Genomic DNA, 21,202 nt, shown 5'->3' on the forward strand with positions numbered 1-21,202 from the left:
GCCCAGCATCCTGTCCCCGACAGTGGGCAATCCAGGTCAAGGGCACTTGGCAAGCTACCCAAACGTACAAACATTTTATACATGTTATTCCTGAAATTGTGGATTTTTCCCAAGTCCATTTAGTAGCGGTTTATGGACTTGTCCTTTAGGAAACCGTCTAACCCCCTTTTAAACTCTGCCAAGCTAACCGCCTTCACCATGTTCTCCGGCAATGAATTCCAGAGTTTAATTATGCGTTGGGTGAAGAAAAGGTTTCTCCGATTTGTTTTAAATTTACTACACTGTAGTTTCATCGCATGCCCCCTAGTCCTAGTATTTTTGGAAAGCGTGAACAGACGCTTCACATCCACCTGTTCCACTCCACTCATTATTTTATATACCTCTATCATGTCTCCCCTCAGCCGTCTCTTCTCCAAGCTGAATAGCCCTAGCCTCCTTAGTCTTTCTTCATAGGGAAGTCATCCCATCCCCGCTATCACTTTAGTCGCCCTTCGCTGCACCTTTTCCAATTCTACTATATCTTTCTTGAGATACGGCGACCAGAATTGAGACCCTCCTCTCATAACATAGCATTCTCTGAGATTGTCTTTACTTATGTATTTTTTTTTAACTATTTACAAACCAAGTTCCCTGTCCAACAGGATCTTTCAAAGAAGTTTACGGCCATTAATCATTGATTACATTTTAAAATAGTAAAAAAATAATTTTGTTCAAATAGTTAACTCTTTCCTATGCAATCACGCTAACATATCAAACTTACATATATTAAGAGGCTCTTTTACTAAGGCGCACTCACGTTTTTATCGCATGCTAAAATTGTGGCCGTGCTAAACGTGAGAGACGCCGATGCATTCCTATGGGCGTCTCTAACCTTTAGCGCACCCAGGATTTTAGCGCGTGCTAAAAAACGTGAGCGCGCCTTAGTAAAACACGCCCCTAGTTTTAAGTCATTTGCAAATCTGATCTCTTCACTCGCTTCCTTTTCCAGATCATTTCTAAAGATTTATAAAGCACCGAGAATTTTTGTTCTTCAAAATAAACAAACAATTTCTCATTTTCTTTTATTTCTCCTAGTTTCTTCAAGGATTTCTCTGGAAGAGAGCAGAGGAAGGGCTTTGGAATAAAATTTAAACCAGGCGGCATGAGCAAGCATTTTTTAGCTTCAGCTGGCATGTGGGTCCAAGCCTGCTTGGATTCGCTTCCTTTGCCTAGTTCCAGATGTTGGTGACATCACTGGAGTGACTCCAAATATGTGAAAAGAGATGGTTGGGGGGGGGGGGGGATGCATACGAATCAAGCCTGTAGCTGATTAAACTGAAAGAAGACCATTGAATTCAGCCTTCTTCTGACTGCACCATAGCTACCTCTGCTGTTTGGCTTCATGCTCACACTCCATGCTAACATGAAACTTTGTGGCATGTATAACAGCCTCGTTGCCAGAGAATGTGTTAAAGGCGGTTAGCTTAGCGGGGTTTTAAAAAGGTTTGGATGGCTTCCTAAAGGAAAAGTCCATAGACCATTATTAAATTGGACTTGGGGAAAATCCACTATTTCTGGGATAAGCAGTATAAAATGTTTTGTACTTTTTTGGGATCTTGCCAGGTATTTGTGACCTGGATTGGCCACTGTTGGAAACAGGATGCTGGGCTTGATTGACCTTTGGTCTGTCCCAGTGTGGCAACACTTATGTACTTGGGATTCTGAATGGAATCTTGCCACTCTTTGGGTTTCTGCCAGGTATTTGTGACCTGGATTGGCCACTGTTGGAAACTGGATGCTGGGCTCGGTGGACCTTTGGTCTGTCGTGTCCCAGTATGGCAATACTTATGTACTTATGCATGATGTCATCAAAGAGGATCATCGCATTCTCTAGGCAGGGTGACCACACAACTGCAGTCCTGTTTGGAGAAAGTAGCTCTAATGGCTAGAACAGCAGTCTGTAAACTTGGGAAAGCAGGTTCAAATCCCACCACTATTCCTCATGATATTGAGCAAGTCACTTCAGGGCCTTTTTTTACAAAGCAGAGGTAGGGGCTACTGCATGTGTAGCATGCGCCATCTACTGCAGAGGGGGGCATTCCCAGTGGTAATCGGCAGTGTGGCCCGCGCTGGCATGCGCTGCAGGAGTACCGTGCATGTAGCATGTCAGCCCTTACCGCTAGGTCAATGGGTGGTGGTAAGGGCTTGGGCAGTAAATAGCCGCATGCTACCTTTAATTCTAGCGCACGGCCATTTACTGCCCCCATTTTAAAAAGCCTTTTTGCCAGCCGCGGTAAAAAAAAATGGCCCAGCAGACATCAAAAACAGGCACCCACGCTACCGCAGCTCAGTAAAAGGAGCCCTTCATTTCTTCAGCTTTAAACGCAGAGCTTGGTATCTTAAACAGGGTGATTGGACCCAGTCAATTTGCTTGCTGTCTTTTTGACGAAAGTCGCCCAAAGCAATGTACAGCGAGAATAAGCTGACCATAGGCAATAGAAAACATATTCAAACTAGTAAAACAAGCCCATTTCTGACACAAATGAAACGGGCGCTGGCAAGGTTTTCCTTGGAGTGTGTATGTTTGAGAGAGAGAAAAAGTGTGTGTGTGTGTGAGTGAGAGAGAGAATGAGTGAGAGAGAGACAGAGTGTATGTGTGTGTGAGAGTGAGTGTGTGAGAGAGAGAGAGAGAGTGTGAGAGATAGAGTGTATGTGAGAGACAGAGAGTGTGTGTGTGTGGGGCTCCGAGTTCCATGACCCCCTCTCTCCCTCCCTCCCTCTCCTCCCCTGCGAGTTCCAGGCCCCCCTTCCATCCGAGGTGCAGGCCCCCCTCCCTCCCTCTCCTCTCCCTCCTCTCCTCCCACTCTCTCCTCCCCTCCGAGGTCTTGGCCCCACCTTCCCTCCGATTTCCATACCCCCCTCCTTCTCCTCCCCAGCGTATTCCATGCCCCCCGTTCCTCGGAGTGTGTATATTTAAGAGAGAGTGTGTGGGTGAGAGATGGAGTGTGTATGTGAGAGAGAATGAGTGAGAGAGAGCGAGACAGACAGACAGCATGTGTGTGTGTGTGTGTGAGTTTGTGTGTGAGAGAGAGAGTGTATGTGAGAGACAGAGAGTGAGTGGTTGTGTGTGTGTGAGAAAGTGAAGCCTTCAAGCCTTGAAGCATTCGTGCGCTCTGTAAGGCTCCATCTCCTCAATTGACGACACTTGGTTCCAGAACGTTGCAGGAATGCTTCAAGGCTTCACTTTCTCGGCTTCAGAACGTTGGAGGTGCGTTTTGTTATATAGGATAAGAATACAGATTATGGCATAATATACTACATACTGAATCAACACAATAGGCATTAAAACATCTTAATAGCACAGGCTGGAAGTGGAAGACAGATAAGATAGAGAAACAAAGGATGATTCACTTAAGGAAAGATTGCGCATGTCGTAAGAAGGTCCCTGCTGCAGTATTTGCAGTCGGTGTTTAGTCCTTGCGTGTGCGAATATATAGTATAGTTGATTGTAAAATGTTTTGTACATTTTTGGGACCTTGCCAGGTATTTGTGACCTGGATTGGCCACTGTTGGAAACGGGATGCTGGGCTCGATGGACCTTTGGTCTGTCCCAGTGTGGCAACACTTATGTACTTGGAATTCTGAATGGAATCTTGCTACACTTTGAAGGTCTGCATGGAATCTTGTTGTTCTTTAGAATTCTAGAATCTTGCTACTCTTTGGGGTTCTACATGGAATATTGCTACTATTGCGCCTCACCTCAACCTCGCTCCGTGTGAAAGAAGCACAGCAGCAGCAGTCTGCAGATCACCTCCCTTTGGGCCTTCCCTCCCTGTGTCCCGCCCTCGTGCAAGTTACGTCAGACGAGGGCAGGACACAGGGAGGGAAGGCCCGAAGGGAGGCAATCTGCAGACTGCCGCTGCTGTGCTTCTTTCACACGGAGCGAGGTTGAGGTGAGGCGCTATGATTTGAATTCAGGGGGGCCCAGCCCAGTGGTGGACGGAGGGGGGGGGGCGACGGGGGCGGAGCCCTGGGGCAGCCTTGCCCCGGGCCCGGCCCAGTCTCTCGGTGGCCCTGGTTTTCTCTAGAGCAGTGCTGAACCAATCCTGAGACTGCCCCATTGCATGCATGGAGATGTAGTTCCCACTTCCCAATTGTTTTCTCTAGAGCAGTGCTGAACCAATCCTGAGACTGCCCCATTGCATGCAGGGAGATGTAGTTCCTACTTCCCAATTGTTTCCTCTAGAGCAGTGCTGAACCAATCCTGGGACTGCCCCATTGCATGCAGGGAGATGTCGTTCCCACTTCCCAATTGTTTTCTCTAGAGCAGTGCTGAACCAATCCTGAGACTGCCCCATTGCATGCAGGGAGATGTAGTTCCTACTTCCCAATTGTTTCCTCTAGAGCAGTGCTGAACCAATCCTGGGACTGCCCCATTGCATGCAGGGAGATGTCGTTCCCACTTCCCAATTGTTTTCTCTAGAGCAGTGCTGAACCAATCCTGAGACTGCCCCATTGCATGCAGGGAGATGTAGTTCCTACTTCCCAATTGTTTTCTCTAGAGCAGTGCTTCTCAACCCAGTCCTTGAGCCACACCCAGTTCCAACAGGTTTTCAGGATATCCACAATGAATATGCATGAGATAGATTTACATACCAAAGAGGCAAGAACTCTTTCTCGTGCATATTCATTGTGGATATCCTGAAAACCCGTTGGGATTAAGTGTGCCTCAGGAACTGGGTTGAGAAGCACTGCTCTAGAGAAAACAATTGGGAAATAGGAACGACATCTCCCTGCATGCAATGGGGCAGTCCCAGGATTGGTTCAGTCTGCTATTAAATCTCTCTGCAGGCAATAGCATAGTCCCAGGACTGGCTGAGTTTGGTCTCATGATATTCTCGCTCTCAAACTGGGGAGTAACACGATCAATGCAATGCTTCCAAAAACACAAGGGAGACGGAAAATGTCACTCATCCTTTATTCTATAAATAAGTCGGTATTTAAAATATTGACAACAGGGCACCGTGATTTGGCCTGAGTGGCCTTCCTCAGGAGTCTGTGTATATGTGATAGAATCCAAAGGTAGCAAAGAGTGAGTCACGTGTTTGTAAAAAAAATGGATACAATCTTTAAAAAGACTATCAATATAAAATGCGGCAAAGGAATGCACTGCTATCACTGCGGGTGCAAACTGCCCAGTGGAGTCGATAGAACGCTTCACCTACTGGTTTTCAATGGACTTGAAAACAATTTACAACCTAATCAACGTTCGCAAATCACTGAAGACCTATCTCTTCAACAAGGCATACCACAATGACCCATAATAGGAACCGTAATACATCACCTATTACTTGATATCCAAAATGTTTTCTCCCTATGATTATTGCTTAGTTCTTGTAGATCATCTGTATTCTCTGTAGTATACAACTTGCATCTATACTCTGAAATGACCTTATATTACTCTATCTCTTTAATCTACCAGGTCATCAATATTCTTTAGGTAATATCAACTGTCTCTTTTGCTCTGTAATGGCGATCCATTCTGTTATTCACATAATCTATTATGTCATCCTTGTTCTCTCTTTAATATCAACTGTAAGTGCTATATGGCAAGGGAAGACAAACTATTTCTTAACAGAATCTGACTCAATTATTCTTCAGAGCTGGGCAGACTTATATGGTCTGTGCCAGAGCCGGTGGTTGGGAGGAGGGGCTGGTGGTTGGGAGGCAGGGATAGTGCTGGGCAGACTTATACGGTCTGTGCCAGAGCCGGTGGTTGGGAGGAGGGGCTGGTGGTTGGGAGGTGGGGATAGTGCTGGACAGACTTGTACGGTCTGTGCCTGAGCCGGTGGTTGGGAGGTGGGGATAGTGCTGGGCAGACTTATACGGTCTGTGCCAGAGCTGGTGATTGGGAGGAGGGGCTGGTGGTTGGGAGGTGGGGATAGTGCTGGGCAGACTTACACGGTCTGTGCCCTGAAAATGACAGGTACAAATCAAGGTCAGGTATACACAAAAAGTAGCACATATGAGTTTATCTTGTTGGGCAGACTGGATGGACCGTGCAGGTCTTTTTCTGTCGTCATCTACTATGTTATGTTACTATGTAACTGTACCTTTCTACTCTGGAGTGGCAAATGCCATGAAGGAACATTGTAAGCCACATTAAGCCTGCAAATAGATGGGAAAATGTGGGATACAAATGCAGCAAATAAATAAGCAGCAGCGATGGTGGTGAATCTCTTTATTGGAAAGAGCAGATGTGTGTTCAGCATTCTAAAGCTACACGGCAGAGCTCAGAAGACGTGTAAGCCCTAGTTTCACATAAAGGGCCAGGCATCAGAACTCATGTGGCCCTATTTGCAAATTTAAAAATTACGGAGTAGCTATTCAAGCACGGAAGAAGAACAAGGAAACTTTGCGCAGCTAAAACCAGGCAAACAAACACTGCGAAGGAGGCGATAAAGATGATGACAGAACATCCAACGGACTCAGAGAGCTCACATCGGAGGTTTATTTCACCAAAATTACTGGACTCGACACGAGTCGTGTTGGCCTGCTTCAGGAGTCCCTGTAGTTTGTGAGTGTGATTTCTGAAAATACTGGAGCATCTGCAAATGGTGAACCGGTAAGAAAGAAACAAGACGCATTTTTTCAGTGCACGTCAGAGGACTGTTGCTGTTCAATTGAGACCAGTTAGAGTGTGTACGTCTGTTTCTTTCTTATCGGTTCAGCATTTTCAGATGTGTTTGGCCGTTAGTGCTGATATTCGGCGGCACTGACTGGTTAAATAGCCCCACAGAGACGATTTAAGCAGCCAAGAGCCTGTCCTCCTGAAGTCCCTTTGAAGATTAACCAGTACCTGTTTTGGGGTCCAGAAGTTTGCTTTTGCTCCTTTGGACTTCCAGCTCAATCACAACCAAATTCTATAACTCATTTGCAACTCTCCAGGGATTTTCCCTCTTATATCTCCTTCCATCTCGCTTAATCTTATCAATGCAGTGACAGTCCTCAGTCAGGGGCTACACATCGGGGCTCCCATCCAAACCCTGCAACCATCTAGCCACTAGGTGTCACTGTGGCACAATGATTGAGAGTACCTCCTTCCAAGGGTTGTGAGCGCTGTGTCTGCAGCAATCCCCAGCCCCAGCTGAACTAGGAAGCAGAAGGCCTGAACTGGGAATTAAGCCCAGGTCTTCCCCAACACAGCAACTGGCCTGGCTCATTACAAATATTTGTATTCATTAACCTAAGAACATAAGCATTGCCATACTGGGACAGACTGAAGGTCCATCAAGCCAAGTATCCTGTTTCCAGCAGTGGCCAATCCAGATCACAAGTACCTGGCAAGATCCCAGAACAGTAAAACAGATTTTATGCTGCTTATCCTAGAAATAAGCAGAGGATTTCCCCAAGTCCATCTTAATAATGGCATGTGGACTTTTCTTTTAGGAAATTAGCCAAACCTTTTTTAAACTCTGTTAAGCTAACTGCTTTTTACCACATTCTCTGGCAACAAATTCCAGAGTTTAATTACTCATTGAGTGAAGAAATATTTTCTCTGATTCGTTTTAAATTTACTACTTAGTAGCTTCTTTGCATGCCCCTAGTCCTAGTTTTTTTTTTTTTTGAAAGAGTAAACAAGTGATTCACATCTACCCACTCCACTCCACTCAGTATTTTATAAAACTCTATCATATCTCCCCTCAGCTGTCTCTCCTCCAAGCTGAAGAGCCCTAGCCGCTTTAGCTGTTCCTCATAGGGAAATCTTCCCCATTCCCTGTATCATTTCTATCGCCCTTCTCCATACCTTTTCAAATTCCACTATACCTTTTTTGAGATGCAGCGACCAAAACTTCATACAATTAATAACAGAAGCAGAGCAAATTATGGCTGTCTGTTAGATTATCTATCTATTTTTACCATCATGGCCATTGGTAAGTCCTAATTTCCTATTTTCACAGGCAAATATGAACTGAACTTACGTTTTCATTTCACTTGTGCTGATTTTCGCCATGTGAAAAAAATGCATATACGTGGGTGGGAAAGAGTAAGGGGTTGAAGGAGGGTATTCATAGTCATAGGTTAAAAACAAGCTGTAAAAGGCATGTTTCACCCAGTGTGCGATTGTACAGATAGGAGCAGAAGGATTGTGTGCAGATGCCGAGTAAAAACTGCTTTTTTCAGTTTCAGTCAAAACCAAAACTGCCACCGAAACTGTCTGAAAAGTTTTGGCCAAAACCAAAATTGCACCCGAAACCCATCACCTAGTTTTGGCTGAAACTGAAACCGAAAACTCAAGTTTGGTTGTGTGAATGCGAACCAGCCAAGGCTGCCGGGGATTGTCAGAGTTTGCAGTCTGCATCGCCTCTGCTAAAACCCACAGTATCCAAGCCAGAATATAATAATTTAAATAATGAAAGACCGTATTTTACCTCCAAGCAAAATAGCCTCCGCACACATGGACTGCAGCTCATGAATACTGAAACTAAAAGCCAGGGTTGCTTTCACAGTGGCTGACTTTGTGCCACGCTCAGAGTGACAGCTGACGTTATAACTCCACAGAGAGGCTAATTCATAAGGAGTTTTATCATTCCAAACTTAAAGACTTAAATTTCTTCTAAAATTTTGTATCAAAAGCACTTACTTCAAGCACTTTATTTACCATATAAACTATCGCTTAATATCATAACTGTATTACTTGCAATCACATTACACAAAAAAAGTACCCCCCCCCCCCCCCCCCCCCCGACCACCTTATAATCCCTGGTATTGTAGTCAGGACAGGAATAATACCCTAGTGGTGGCAGCTGGAATGAGCAGGAGTAATTAAGGATTGTTCCTGCCCCAACTACACCCTTAGGCCACCAGGGATTGTAAGAAAGGGGCAAGGTCCTTTGAGTGGAAGGGGAGGAGTCCAGGAGGAAGGGAGACTAATAAGACAAAACACAAATGTTTGGCCAAATAGTGGTCATTTTCAGGTGAAACCAAAACCAGGCAGGAAAAGGATTTGGGGCTGGTTTCAGCACCATAACCGAAACTGAAATTCGGTTGGCCTCTTAATTGTGTGTGGAAATGGCTGGGTGGTTGGTTTGAACCGGGTTGTGTGTGTAAAATTGTGAGAGCAACAGGGGCATGTGGAGGAATGCAAGGGTAGTTTCTGGGAGTGTTGCATGCAAGGGGGTATATATACATGAGGGGTGCCCCTTCCCCCCCCCCTCTTGTTTCTCATCCATTCCCCCTTTCTCCCTCCATATGGAGGGGGAGATAGAGAAGGAGCCATAAACACCCCTCCACTCCTCTGCATACACCTTCCTATCCCCAGCACATATTATATGTAACCTATTGTGGGTCTTATTAAGGAAATTTTTTGGAAAGAGTTCATTTAGGTTTCCTATGACAACAGCTGTGAAGATTTATGCAATCTAGATTTTTTTTTTTATAGCTTCTTCTAAATTACCTGTGTATTTCTCTAATCGCCATTTCCCTCGATAGACCAGGGTATGTTGTGAATGAAGATCAGTGCAACACATTCCCAAGTGCCTTCCAGGCAGCAGAACGGGGAAAAGGTAAAAAGGACGTGAAGACTTTTGCAAGGCGCAACACAGGTGCCTGAAAGCTGTCAGGAAGCCCCGCCCCCAGCTCCGCCTCTTTTCTCAGGAGAATATACGCTCAGCTGTCAGTAACGCGCATATTTTTCGAGCTGACGGAACAGCAAAGAAAGTGCCCTGAAAGTGATAATAAAGTAAGAGAAAATTGTTTAATGCTAGCAATACAATTACGACGTGCAGTAAGTTTGCATGTAATATACACACGTGCATTTAAAACGTATCACACGGAAGAGATGTTTATAATACAATGCCTGTAGGGGGGGGGACTGGGTGTGGGGGCAGCAAATGCCCAGATTGCGCAGTCCATGGTTGGGAGGGGGGGACGTGTCCAGGGACACTGGCTGCAGCCCGGATCCCCTGCCCGAGGCGCTGGGCGAGCAATGAATGAAGAGCTGCCTCCCTGTGTCCCTCCCCCGGGGGCCGGCCCCTGCTCCGACCCGCCTCCCTCCCTGCTCCATCCCGGGACTCCTGCAGCCCGGCTGACATTCCGCGTCTGACCCAGGCAGGAGGTGCCTCGTCTCGGCCAGTCCCTCTCTCTCTCTACGGGGGCAGTGCCACCCGGGATCTTTGCACCATGGCACCCACCCTGACCCCTGCAACAGACGATCCCTGAGGAGTCGCAGGCTTTGGGGGATCTCTTGGGCAGCAGATGGCTTGCCCCTAGCTGCACCGATCTGGGACACTCGGGATCTCCCGGTCCGGCACGGCAGGATGAGCCCGGAATACTTCCTCAGCTCTCTGCTCATGATCATCCTGGCTGCCTTCTCTGCCCACGCTAGTAACTGGCTGTAAGTAGCCCACCCGGGTCTGTCTTTGTACCCTGTTGTAGCTTGCAATGCCCCGAGTGAAACGGCAGCCGCCCTGCGGGACATGATCGGGCAGAAACCGAGCACCACCAGCAGGTTCAAGGTAGACCTGGGAGGAGAGGAGGGGGCTCGGCAGCAGGTGGATTTGCACTTGTGCTCTCCCTAGTGCTGCTCCTCCCGGGTTAAAAGCCAGCATTGCAGGTACCACAATGCACCCGGAGGGGGGGGGGAGAGAGGGGGCTGTTAGCCAGGCAGAAGTGACCAAAGGGGCTCTGAGTCCTCCTCCTCCTCCTCTTGATTTCCATTGTAGGAGTTTGCTAAAGCTATTTCAGTTTAAACAGAATTATTTAGAATTCCCATCCCCCACCCAGTACCCGGGGAAAACTGCGGTAAGGGCTCACGCGTTTGGTTTTGTGCATTTGAAGACCACGCTCGGGTTTCTTTGGAGACCGCTGTTTTTTTTTTTTTGGAAAGAGCCAGCGGCTTCCCCTCACCTTCGGGCTGCATCCACTGATTCGCTTGTTCAATCTTTGATGCTGCACCCTAGATCCGGGTGCTTTTGCAACAAATCATATACGGAGAAGCCCCTGCCCCGGAGAGCTTACAGTCTAGAAAGGCACCTGAGGCAATGGAAAAACGAGTGGCCCCGCCCAGAAGCCAAAAAGTCTCTGGAGCTCAGGTCTCCTTTATTCTAGGTAGATTTTGCAATGATTTTTTTTTTTTAAAAAAACCAACCTAAAGCCCTGTTTGCTGGCAGGGTGTAGCTTTTGTTGGTGCTTCCTTGTAATGCTCCAGACATTTTGAAATGGTTGGTGGGGGTACCTAACACAATCTGCCCCCTCCCTGGGGAAGGATCTTGCTGGGCACTGGCTCCAGACCTCTCTCCTCTCCTCCTGGGGGTCCTGCTTTCCTTTCAAACTGCCTTTTTGACAGGTTAATCCTGAGAGAGCATCTCCTGGAGGCTGCTTTGGTTGGGGAGGTGTGTGCTAGAGTGATGGAGGGCGGGCATGCAAGGACCTGCTTTAACACCTTGTAGAAAACCCCTCCGGCCTTCTGGGTCTCCATTTCGTAGGAACTGCACGAGAGACTGTGGCAAAAGTGGGAGTTAAGGAGCAGAGGAAATGCCTCCCCCCCCCCCCCCCCACACTCTTTGAGTATCCTTTCCCCTTTATGTTTCTGCTCTAATTCTCTCCCATCCCTTCCTCTCAATTGCCTTTCTCTTCCCTCTTCCCCTCCCCACTGTATCTCTGGTCTCTTCCTTCCCCTTCCCCTCCTTAATGACCTATTCTCTGCTGCATTCTCCTTCCCCATCTTTCATTTTACTCTCCCTCCCCCTTTCCTCTCCCCAGTTGCCCCTGCTTTCTCCTACCCTTTTCTCCCTGGCCTGCCCCTTCCCCTCCTCAGTGTATCTCTGCTCTTCTCTCCCTCCTTTCCCTTCCATTATGTCTGTTTTCCTTCCCTGCCTCTCTGGCTGCTTCTTCTCTTTCCCATCACCCTGGACTGTCTCTGTGCCTCACTCTCCTTCCTCGCTCCATCTCTTGGGCTGTCCACCTGCCTTCCTGCTCTTTGCAGCTTGGGTTTGTTTGGTTTTTTTTTTTAGGTTTTTGTTTTCTTCAAGAAGTCACCATGGCAGCTTGGTGGTCTGCTTCTGGACCTGCAGGGATAATAGGATGGGAGGGGATGACCTAGCAGGTATCTGTGCGGACTCTGCTTTTTCTGACCAGCTCTTCCATGCAGCACCTTCTGTGGCTGGAAATATTGGCAGAGCTGAGTCCACCTTAACAATAATTATTGGCACAGAAGCTCTATCCCCATCTTCCTTAACAAGGGGAAGGATTATATATTTTTTTTCTGTTAACAAGATTAACTGGGTGTGTAATCAACAAGATTTTGTAAATCAGTAGCTGGTGCTCCCTGTGCTGGATCAGGAGGTCTTGCTGTTAAAATTTGACTCGAAGCTTCAGTTCAGACATTAGACTCACCCATGGATGTGGTGATCACTTAGTTGTGTGAAGTTGTGATTGTGTGGTTCCATTTTATTGTTTTTCTTTATCTTTTTATTAGATTTGGCAGTATATCAAGTTTCATAAATGATAAACTATACTTGAAAATGGGAGGAAAAGATTATTTCATTGTTCCTGTTGTGTGCACATTTTTTGGTTTAAGATGTGCTGCTGCTTTTGTGTTGCAAAATCAAGTCTCAAGTTTTCTTCTCTTGTCCTTACCGCAAGTGTTAGGAAGCAACTGAGAGACATTGGGAAGCGTTTGCTTTGTACAAATGTTCTCATGGAGGTTGGGTGAGGGGAGATCGAGAACAGGGCTGGCTTAGCCATTGGGCAGACTAGGCAATTGCTTAGAGTGGCAGCTTTTGAGAAGTGGCAAAGAGCAGCTGCAAGAAAAGCCAGACTCTAGGTCCTGACAACCACAGAAAACTCAAAGAACCAGGGGGGGGAGTCTGAGAAGGAAGGATCCAGTCCGGTTTTCAGGATTTCCCCCATGACTATGCATGAGATCTCTTTGGATGCACTCCCTCCATTGTATGCAAATAGATCTCATGGCAAGGGCCGAGGTTGGATACCAGTTGAGACTGTACTGGATTTCAGAAACCTCAGTATTTGGGGGGGGGGGGGGGGGGCGGCAATTCTTTAACTGGGTGCCATAATGTGCTGCATGCTAATTCTATAGAAAGTGAAGGAACACTCGGTCCCCACATATGCCAGCAAGAAAAAGTCCAAGGAGTAGGGTATATAGGCTCTTCCAAAAAACCAAGGGAGACGTCAATTCAACAAGGTGATCTTTTATCAAAACAACTCAAAAGACTCAATGCAGCTGCTGTGTTTCAGTGTCAAAACACCTGCCTCAGTAGTCTCGCGTTGTTCGTGGTGTAAGGGTTGGCAACGTTTCAAAACAACGTGCAACTTTAACAGAACAGAGTAGATCTGAAGTCTGTGGGCACGCAATAAATTCTGTCAGCATTTTTTCTTTGGGCATTTTTATTTTTTTGCTGAAAGAATTTATTGCGTGCCCACAGACTTCGAATCTACTCTGTTCAGTTAAAGTTGCACGTTGTTTTGAAACGTTGCCAACCCGAACAACACGAGACTCCTAAGTCAATCGGTATGATGCCGAAACACAGCAGCTGTGTTGCGTCTTTTGAGTTATTTCAATAAAGGATCACCTTGTTGAGTTGACGTCTCCCTTGGGTTTTTTGGAAGATTCTATAAACCCTACTCCTTGGACTTTTCCTTGTATGCTAATTCTACGTTGGCATCTGGGCATCAAGACGCCATCATAGAACACTGGCATGTTGGGATCAGTTCACCTACATTTTGGCATGCCCGCTTATGCTGTGAATGGCAGGCGTCGCACAGTATGTGCTCACTTTATGATTTTCTGTAAGTTACGTAGGTAAATTGCAAAGGACTGAAATACAAAACAACCTACGCATCCAGCTTCTCCTAGGCGCACAACTATGGAATGGCCTCCCAAAAGCGGTGAAAACAATCCATGACCACCTGAACTTCAGGAAATCACTAAAAACCAACCTCTTCAAAAAGGCCTACCCCAACGACCCCATGTAAAGCCCATGTAAACCTCTTCACCAAGGAACATAACATGACTAATGATCGTACTGGACATCACGCAATCTTCATCCCTTCCGATCCTCCACATACACCTCATTCGATCTCTATACAACCTGTATTTGTTATCAACCGACTGGGCAAACGCCTTTGACGGTATTATGTAAACCACATTGAGCCTGCAAATAGGTGGGAAAATGTGGGGTACAAATGCAATAAATAAAAAAAATAAAATAAATAAAGGTCACTCATGCCCCTCCCATGCCCTCATGTATGATCCACTCGCACTTGCACACTAAAGCAGTTACATGCTCCGTTACAGAATAGCACGGCATACGTAACTGCACACAGGACCGCCGAGGGGGGGGGGCAGGGGGGACAAAATTCCCCGGGTCCTCGAGGGCGGGACACAGGGAGGGAAGGCCCGAAGGGAGGCAATCTGCAGACTGCCGCTGTGCTTCTTTCACACGGAGTGAGGGCGAGGTGCTTGTGTCCTCGCTTGGCCACTGTTTGAAAAACGGGATACTGGGCTAGATGGACCCTTGGTCTGACCCAGTCTGGCTACTCTTATGTTCTTATGTTATGCTCTTATGCAGGGGCGTAGCCAGACCTCGCCGGGAGGGGGGCCAGAGCCCCACCACTTTGGACCCGCCTGCCGCAGCATGTTTTATTATCTGTTGTGTAGTTGCCACTGAGTTTTGAATGCTACAACAGCCTAGCGTTTGAAACATCACCTTCTTTTTGAGGCAGTTTTAAATTTGATGAATCTGCCCATTTGTATACATTTTTACATAATTAGATATTTTTATAAGGGGTGTAGAGCTCACTTGCATAATATAGTTTTAGACTTGTATCACATACCATGTAAAATGAGTTTACCTTGTTGGGCAGACTGGATGGACTGTACAGGTCTTTATCTGCCGTCATTTACTATGTTACTTGTATTTGAAGAAAAACATACAGCAGCAAACCCCCCCCCCCCCCACCAACCCTGCCTCCACATCAGGTACCTTGTTTGCTGGCGGGGGTCCCCAATCCCCCCCAGCCGAAGAGTCTTCTTCAGCGCCGGTGGACTCCGGCGCCTTCGTTGGGTGATCATCTGTTTCTGACACCTTACGTCCTGCACCGTGCATGTAGCCCCATGCAGGACATAAGGCGTCAGAAACAGATAATCACCCAACGAAGGCGCCGGAGTCCACCGGCGCTGAAGAAGACTCTTCAGCTGGCAGGGTTTGGGGACCCCCCGCCAGCAAACAAGGTACCTGATGCGGCGGCGGGAGGGGGGTTCGAGAGGGTCATCAGGTGGGGGCGGGGCCCCACGTAGCTATGCCATTGCACTTATGTGCTTATTATGCATATATAATTCATGCTTACCGTGGTTGGATCAGGGGAATTGGAGGGGCGTGAGCTGAAAGTGGAAGGACCTGGGCCCATTCAGGCCTATCCATGGCTAACGCCCCCTTACCTAACTAGTCTGACAGGGTTACTTTAGAAGGACAAGTTGTGCCAGCAGCCAAGAGGAGGAGATCTGCTACTTATTACCTGTTTTTCACTGTCTAACTGGGTTAAAGGGCGCAGCCTGCCTTGGACTTGATGTTGTTCAGCTCTGCGTGCTGAGCGGCACGAGTACCTCACCTGGAAGGCCCAGGCATGGGAGCAAGCAGCAGAGATGCCAGGTTACCCACTTCCAGGCTGGTTCTCAACTTGCATCCCAAAGCAGTGCTGCAAGTCCCATAATGCACTAGGACCAGGTAGTCAGAAATCCAGGACTGTCCCAAAATCTCCAGCCTGGAACTGGGTAACTTGGCATGCTCCTCTGGGCTTCTCTCCTGAGAAACGGCCCAGTTCATCAGTGCGATGTGGTGAGGAGGGGTGTGTAGGCAGAGCCAAATCTTTGTTTCCCAGGACATGCTGCAGGCAAAAAAGCTTGTCCCATACTTGAACAGTCCTGAAAAGGATTAACCTGATAGTATGTAATTATCCTTAGACTTCCCCGTTTAGCATTTAACCCTGATAATTACCCAGAAGAAGAATTTCAAAACCAGGGTTAAACTCCATTAAGCCCAGACACAAAACTCTTCAGGTCAAAGTGAATTGTAACGTATTAAGTCCAGTTGCGTTGAACATGACAAGAGAAGGCTCCATTGTAACTTTACAAGCTTCTTGTTCTAATTTTAACAGTGTTTTTGAGTGGCAAAGTTGCACTTGTACATATAAACAATCACAGAAATACTGTCCAAAATATGCAGAACTCTGAGGCCAATATCTCGGCCAGGGCTGCAGGGGAGGGCAGGTGGGGCAAGATTCATCGTTCATCACCTCTAAGCAAGGCCTGGCGCCAGCCACAGAAAAGCCACTTTTTTTTTTCAGGGATGCTGCAGCCAGCCTGACAAGCCTCGCTTAGTCAAATCCAATACCTCCCCCCCCCCCCCCCCCCAGTCCTTTACGTGCCTCAGAGCCACTGGCCGGCAGAAAGCAGCAGCAGCGATCAAGAGAGACTGCTCTGCCGGCCATGGGTCCTTCTTCCTGCCACGTCCCACCTTTGTGGAAACAGGAAGTTACATCACAGGAGGCGGGAAGCGCTGGCAGAACAGTCTCGATCGCTGCCTCCTGCCAGCCAACAACTTTACTTTTTAGACTGATGGTGCAGGAGGGGGTGGGGGGCAGCGGGGCCCTTAAGATTGTATGCCCTGAGCCTGGCTTTATCTCTCGGCGGCAGAGAGAAACAGAGCTTTGCCCCTCTGAACTACTTCATAATCTTTAAAATGGTAACAATCCAACCGATTACAGTCAGAAGAGGGCGAGCTGGAGCAGAACAATCTGGCAATATCCGCTCCTCCCCCCCTCCCAAAAAAAGGGTATCAGCACAGAGCTGACATACAACATTTTCTACACAGTGAATCAAGAACTAACATGCTACAGCAAGTGATCAGAGGTCACTGATGGTCACTGTCAGTGTATAGAGCAGAGGGTCACTTATAGTGCTAAATAGAGTCTTGGGAAGGGATTTTTTTTTTTCTTTTTTATTTATTTATTTGTTGCATTTGTATCCCACATTTTCCCACCTCTTTGCAGGCTCAATGTGGCTTATAAGAAGATATATATTTAGCATTATAGAAGGATCTTGAGTAACACGATAATGATAAAACATAATAGTAGTTTAACAAGCAAACATGATAATGATAGAACACACTAGGGGGGCAGACTCAAGAAAAATGTCAGGAAGTATTTTTTCACGGAGAGCGTGGTGGATGCTTGGAATGCTCTCCCGCGGGAGGTGGTGGAGAGGAAAACGGTAACGGAATTCAAACATGCATAGGATAAACATAAAGGAATCCTGTTCCGAGGGAATGGATCCTCAGAAGCTTGCTTAGCTGAGATTAGGTGGCAGAGCCATTGGTGGGAGGCGGGGCTGGTGGTTGGGAGGCGAGGATATTGCTGGGCAGACTTATACGGTCTATGCCAGAGCCGGTGGTGGGAGGTGGGACTGGTGGTTGGGAGGTGGGGATGGTGCTGGGCAGACTTATACAGTCTATGCCAGAGCCGGTGGTGGGAGGCGGGACTGGTGGTTGGGAGGCGAGGATAGTGCTGGGCAGACTTATACGGTCTGTGCCCTGAAAATGGCAGATACAAATCAAGGTAAGGTATACACAAAAAGTAGCACATATGAGTTCATCTTGTTGGGCAGACTGGATGGACCGTACAGGCCTTTTTCTGCCGTCATCTACTATGTTATGTTAGTAGTTTAGCAAGCAGATATTGTAAGGCAGTTCTGGATATTTGTATTGGAGTTCATATTTGTTGGTCTTTGTGGTATGCCTTGTTAAAGAGATGGGTCTTCAGTATTTTGCGGAAGTTGGTTAGTTCATAGAGCGTTTTTACGTTGCGCGGCAGCGTGTTCCAGAATTGTGTGCTCAGGTAGGAAAAGGTTGACGCATGCATTAGTTTGTATTTTAGACCTTTACAATTGGAGGGTAAATAATTGGTTAATACATATTTCCAAAACAGCAAAAAATTTGTCTGTTTTTATCTGGCTGCTGTCCTTTCCCAGCCCAGTTTGCAAATATTTTGCAAAAAAAAAAAAAAAAAGGAAAGACTTGTAGAACAATTCATATGAAAACATTTTCTTAAAATACAAAACAACTTATGATGGTATAATCTGGTTTACAGGGTTGGTGATTGCGACATTAGGGATAACTCTGCCATCTCATTTCCTATTCTTAGGGGGTGCAGGTGGGGTTAAAATTCATTACATTACGTCTGAACTGGGTCAGATGGTCCAGTGCTCACCTCCCCTAACTCTTTAATCTTAGGGGCACAGGAGCACATTGGGACTGAATTTCCCGGGTCCTGCACCTCTCCCCAGGCTGTTGTTTTTTTTTTTTTTAAGAAATGGCCGTGTGGCAAGTGAGGCACTGTTTAGAAGGAATGGTTCCGTGGAATCTTAGCGGAGATTGGATGGCGACGCCGGTAATTGGGAAATAAAACGGGAGCTGGGCAGACTTCTACGGTCTACACCCTGATCGTGACTGAATAGAAAGGGAAGGGCTTGAGTGTACATTTTAAGGGGCTTCGACATTAACTTCAGAACTTTTAGTACAAGAACAGTGCTGGGCAGACTAATTGGGATTCCAGAATCTTGTAACTCTTTAGGATTCCAGAATCTTCAGTATGTTTAGTACAAGAACAGGGCTGGGCAGACTTCTACGGTCTGTGACCTGAGGATGACAAGGACAAATCAAACTCAGGTATACATATAAAGTATCATATACCACGTAAAATGAGTTTATCTTGTTGGGCAGACTGGATGGACCTCTCAGGTCTTTATCTGCCGTCATTTACTATGTTACTTGCCGCGCAGCCATTTCAGGGGGGGTGCACTTACTCTCACTCATGAAGTTCACGGTATGGGCACTGCCTGATTACTCAATAGCACTGGAAATAGCGTGAGCTGGGAACAGTAGCCCGGCGGTACTTCCTGTTTTGCAAGCAGTAAGCCCGCGTTGGGCTTACTTAGTAAAAGACCCCCTTAGAAAACAAAGTTAAGAGGGAATAGGCTTAGGAGTAACCTAAGGAAATAGACTCCCAAGATGGCGCTGTGACCGGACGCACCTGAGCTTGCTGCCGAAGAGACTCTGGTGTTCTCTGCTGATTTCGCTGCCTTTGAGGTCTCCTAGATGGGGAAACGAAGGGGGAAAGTCAGGGAGCATTCCTCGGCTCCCGGGGCGTCCATAGCGTTGCGACAGACGACCCTGCAGTTTCCTAATCAGCAGCCGGGACCTCGGGGAACCTCGACCCCTTCTGCCGCTCTCGACGCGTCGGCGTCGATTGAGAGCGCTAACGGGGCTTCCCTGAGCCCCGTAGAGCGCATTGCTCCGCCTCAACCCGGAAGGGAATTACTGACAGCCCAAGCAGGAACGGCGAACGGCGACGCTCAGCCTAACCTCCTCGAGGAAGGGTCTGCGGTGATAGAACACGTTTCCCAACCTAGAGAAGTACTTTTTCAAGCAGCCATACAGGTACTTCCACTGGACACCGTTTCAAAGCTTTCTCAGGTTGGTGAACAGGCTCAATCCCTTCCTGGAATTTCTGGTGTGGTAAGACCAGCAATTGTGACCTTAGAGTCACTATGGGACATGGTACATGATATTCAAATCTCCATGCAACCTACTTTAAAAAAGAATACTGAAAATATAAGAACTCTTTCTGAAGCTGCGCTACTCCAAGCACAGGTAGCTGCACAACAGGCCACTAAAATGGAAAATTTGAATATTAAATTACAAGAGATGGGAAGTTTAGAGAATGCCTTGGTTAAAGATAATATTTTCCTTCATAAACGAACTGAATACCTTGAAAACCAGATTCGTAGGTTTAACCTTAGGTTCCTAAACTTCCCTAAGTCCCCTCTAATTTCACCTCTTGAAATGGTCAAGAAATATATCGTGGACATTCTTGGAATGGACAAAGACTCATTGCCCCCCATAACAAGGGTCTATTATATCTGGAACCCACAGGGAGACGGTCGAAATCTCCCAAGGGTGGGGAATGAAATGAATTTAACTTCATTCCTTGAGAGCTCACTGGAGATAATTACGCAGAGGTCTACTTTGCTTGTTACCTTTGTGTTGGAGCCTGATCGCAATGCTATACTGAGACTTTCTTTAAGACACTTAGAAAACTTATTTATGGGTTCAAAGGTTCGTGTTTTTCCTGACCTTTCAAGGCCTACTCAGGTTAGACGCAGGGCTTTTTTAGAACTGCGTCCTAAAGCGTTGGCCTTGGGGTTTAACTTTGTATTACGTTTTCCTTGTATTTGTAATTTGATGCTTGAGGGCAATCAGTTTCAATTTGTAGACCCTAAACAGTTAAAGGAATTTCTTGATGCTAGAGATACGAATCCTATGTGCCCCCCGTAAATAGCAGGCTGGGATCAGTAACCCCGAGATATGCAAAAGGTGGGTTTTTTTTTTTTTTTTCTTTTTATTGCAGTTTGTAATATAATTTCCTGTATCTTGGAACCAATTTCTTTAATTGTGGACGAACAGGCCTTAAATTTTATTCTTAGTTTTGTTATTTCCTTTTCAATGCCTAATGCATATACATAATTTGTTGTTAAATAATGATTAATACCAATAAAATAAAAAAAATTAAAAAAAAAAAAAAGGAGTAACCTAAGGAAGTATTATTTCACCAAAAGGGTGGTGGAGGTGTGGAATGGCCTCCCGGTGGAGGTGGTGGCATCGAGGACTGTTCCGGAATTTAAAAAGGCATGGAGAAGAGACGGCTGAGGGGAGATATGATAGAAATGTATAAAATAATGAGTGGAATGGATCGGGTGGATGTGAAGCGACTGTTCACGCTATCCAAAAATACTAGGACTAGAGGGCATGAGTTGAAGCTACAGTGTGGTAAATTTAAAACGAATCGGAGAAAATTTTTCTTCACCCAACGTGTAATTAGACTCTGGAATTCATTGCCGGAGAACGTGGTACGGGCGGTTAGCTTGACGGAGTTTAAAAAGGGGTTAGATAGATTCCTAAAGGACAAGTCCATAGACCGCTATTAAATGGACTTGGAATAATTTCGCATTTTTAGGTATAACTTGTCTGGAATGTTTTTACGTTTGGGGAGCGTGCCAGGTGCCCTTGACCTGGATTGGCCACTGTCGGTGACAGGATGCTGGGCTAGATGGACCTTTGGTCTTTCCCAGTATGGCACTACTTATGTA

At 46.6% G+C, this 21,202-nt stretch overlaps 1 protein-coding gene across 1 annotated transcript in view; it reads left to right on the plus strand.

The window, feature by feature from the left end:
- Positions 1 to 10,090: 10,090 nt before the first annotated feature.
- Positions 10,091 to 21,202, plus strand: part of WNT4 (Wnt family member 4) — a 94,566-nt gene continuing 83,454 nt past the window's right edge. Inside the window, exon 1 of the mRNA XM_030222571.1 lies at positions 10,091 to 10,375. Within this exon, the coding sequence (XP_030078431.1) occupies positions 10,299 to 10,375 (77 nt within the window). The 5' untranslated portion in view covers positions 10,091 to 10,298. The remainder of the gene's footprint in view (positions 10,376 to 21,202) is intronic.

This window comes from Microcaecilia unicolor, chromosome 13, assembly GCF_901765095.1.
Source record: "Microcaecilia unicolor chromosome 13, aMicUni1.1, whole genome shotgun sequence".
Classification (NCBI taxonomy): domain Eukaryota; kingdom Metazoa; phylum Chordata; class Amphibia; order Gymnophiona; family Siphonopidae; genus Microcaecilia; species Microcaecilia unicolor.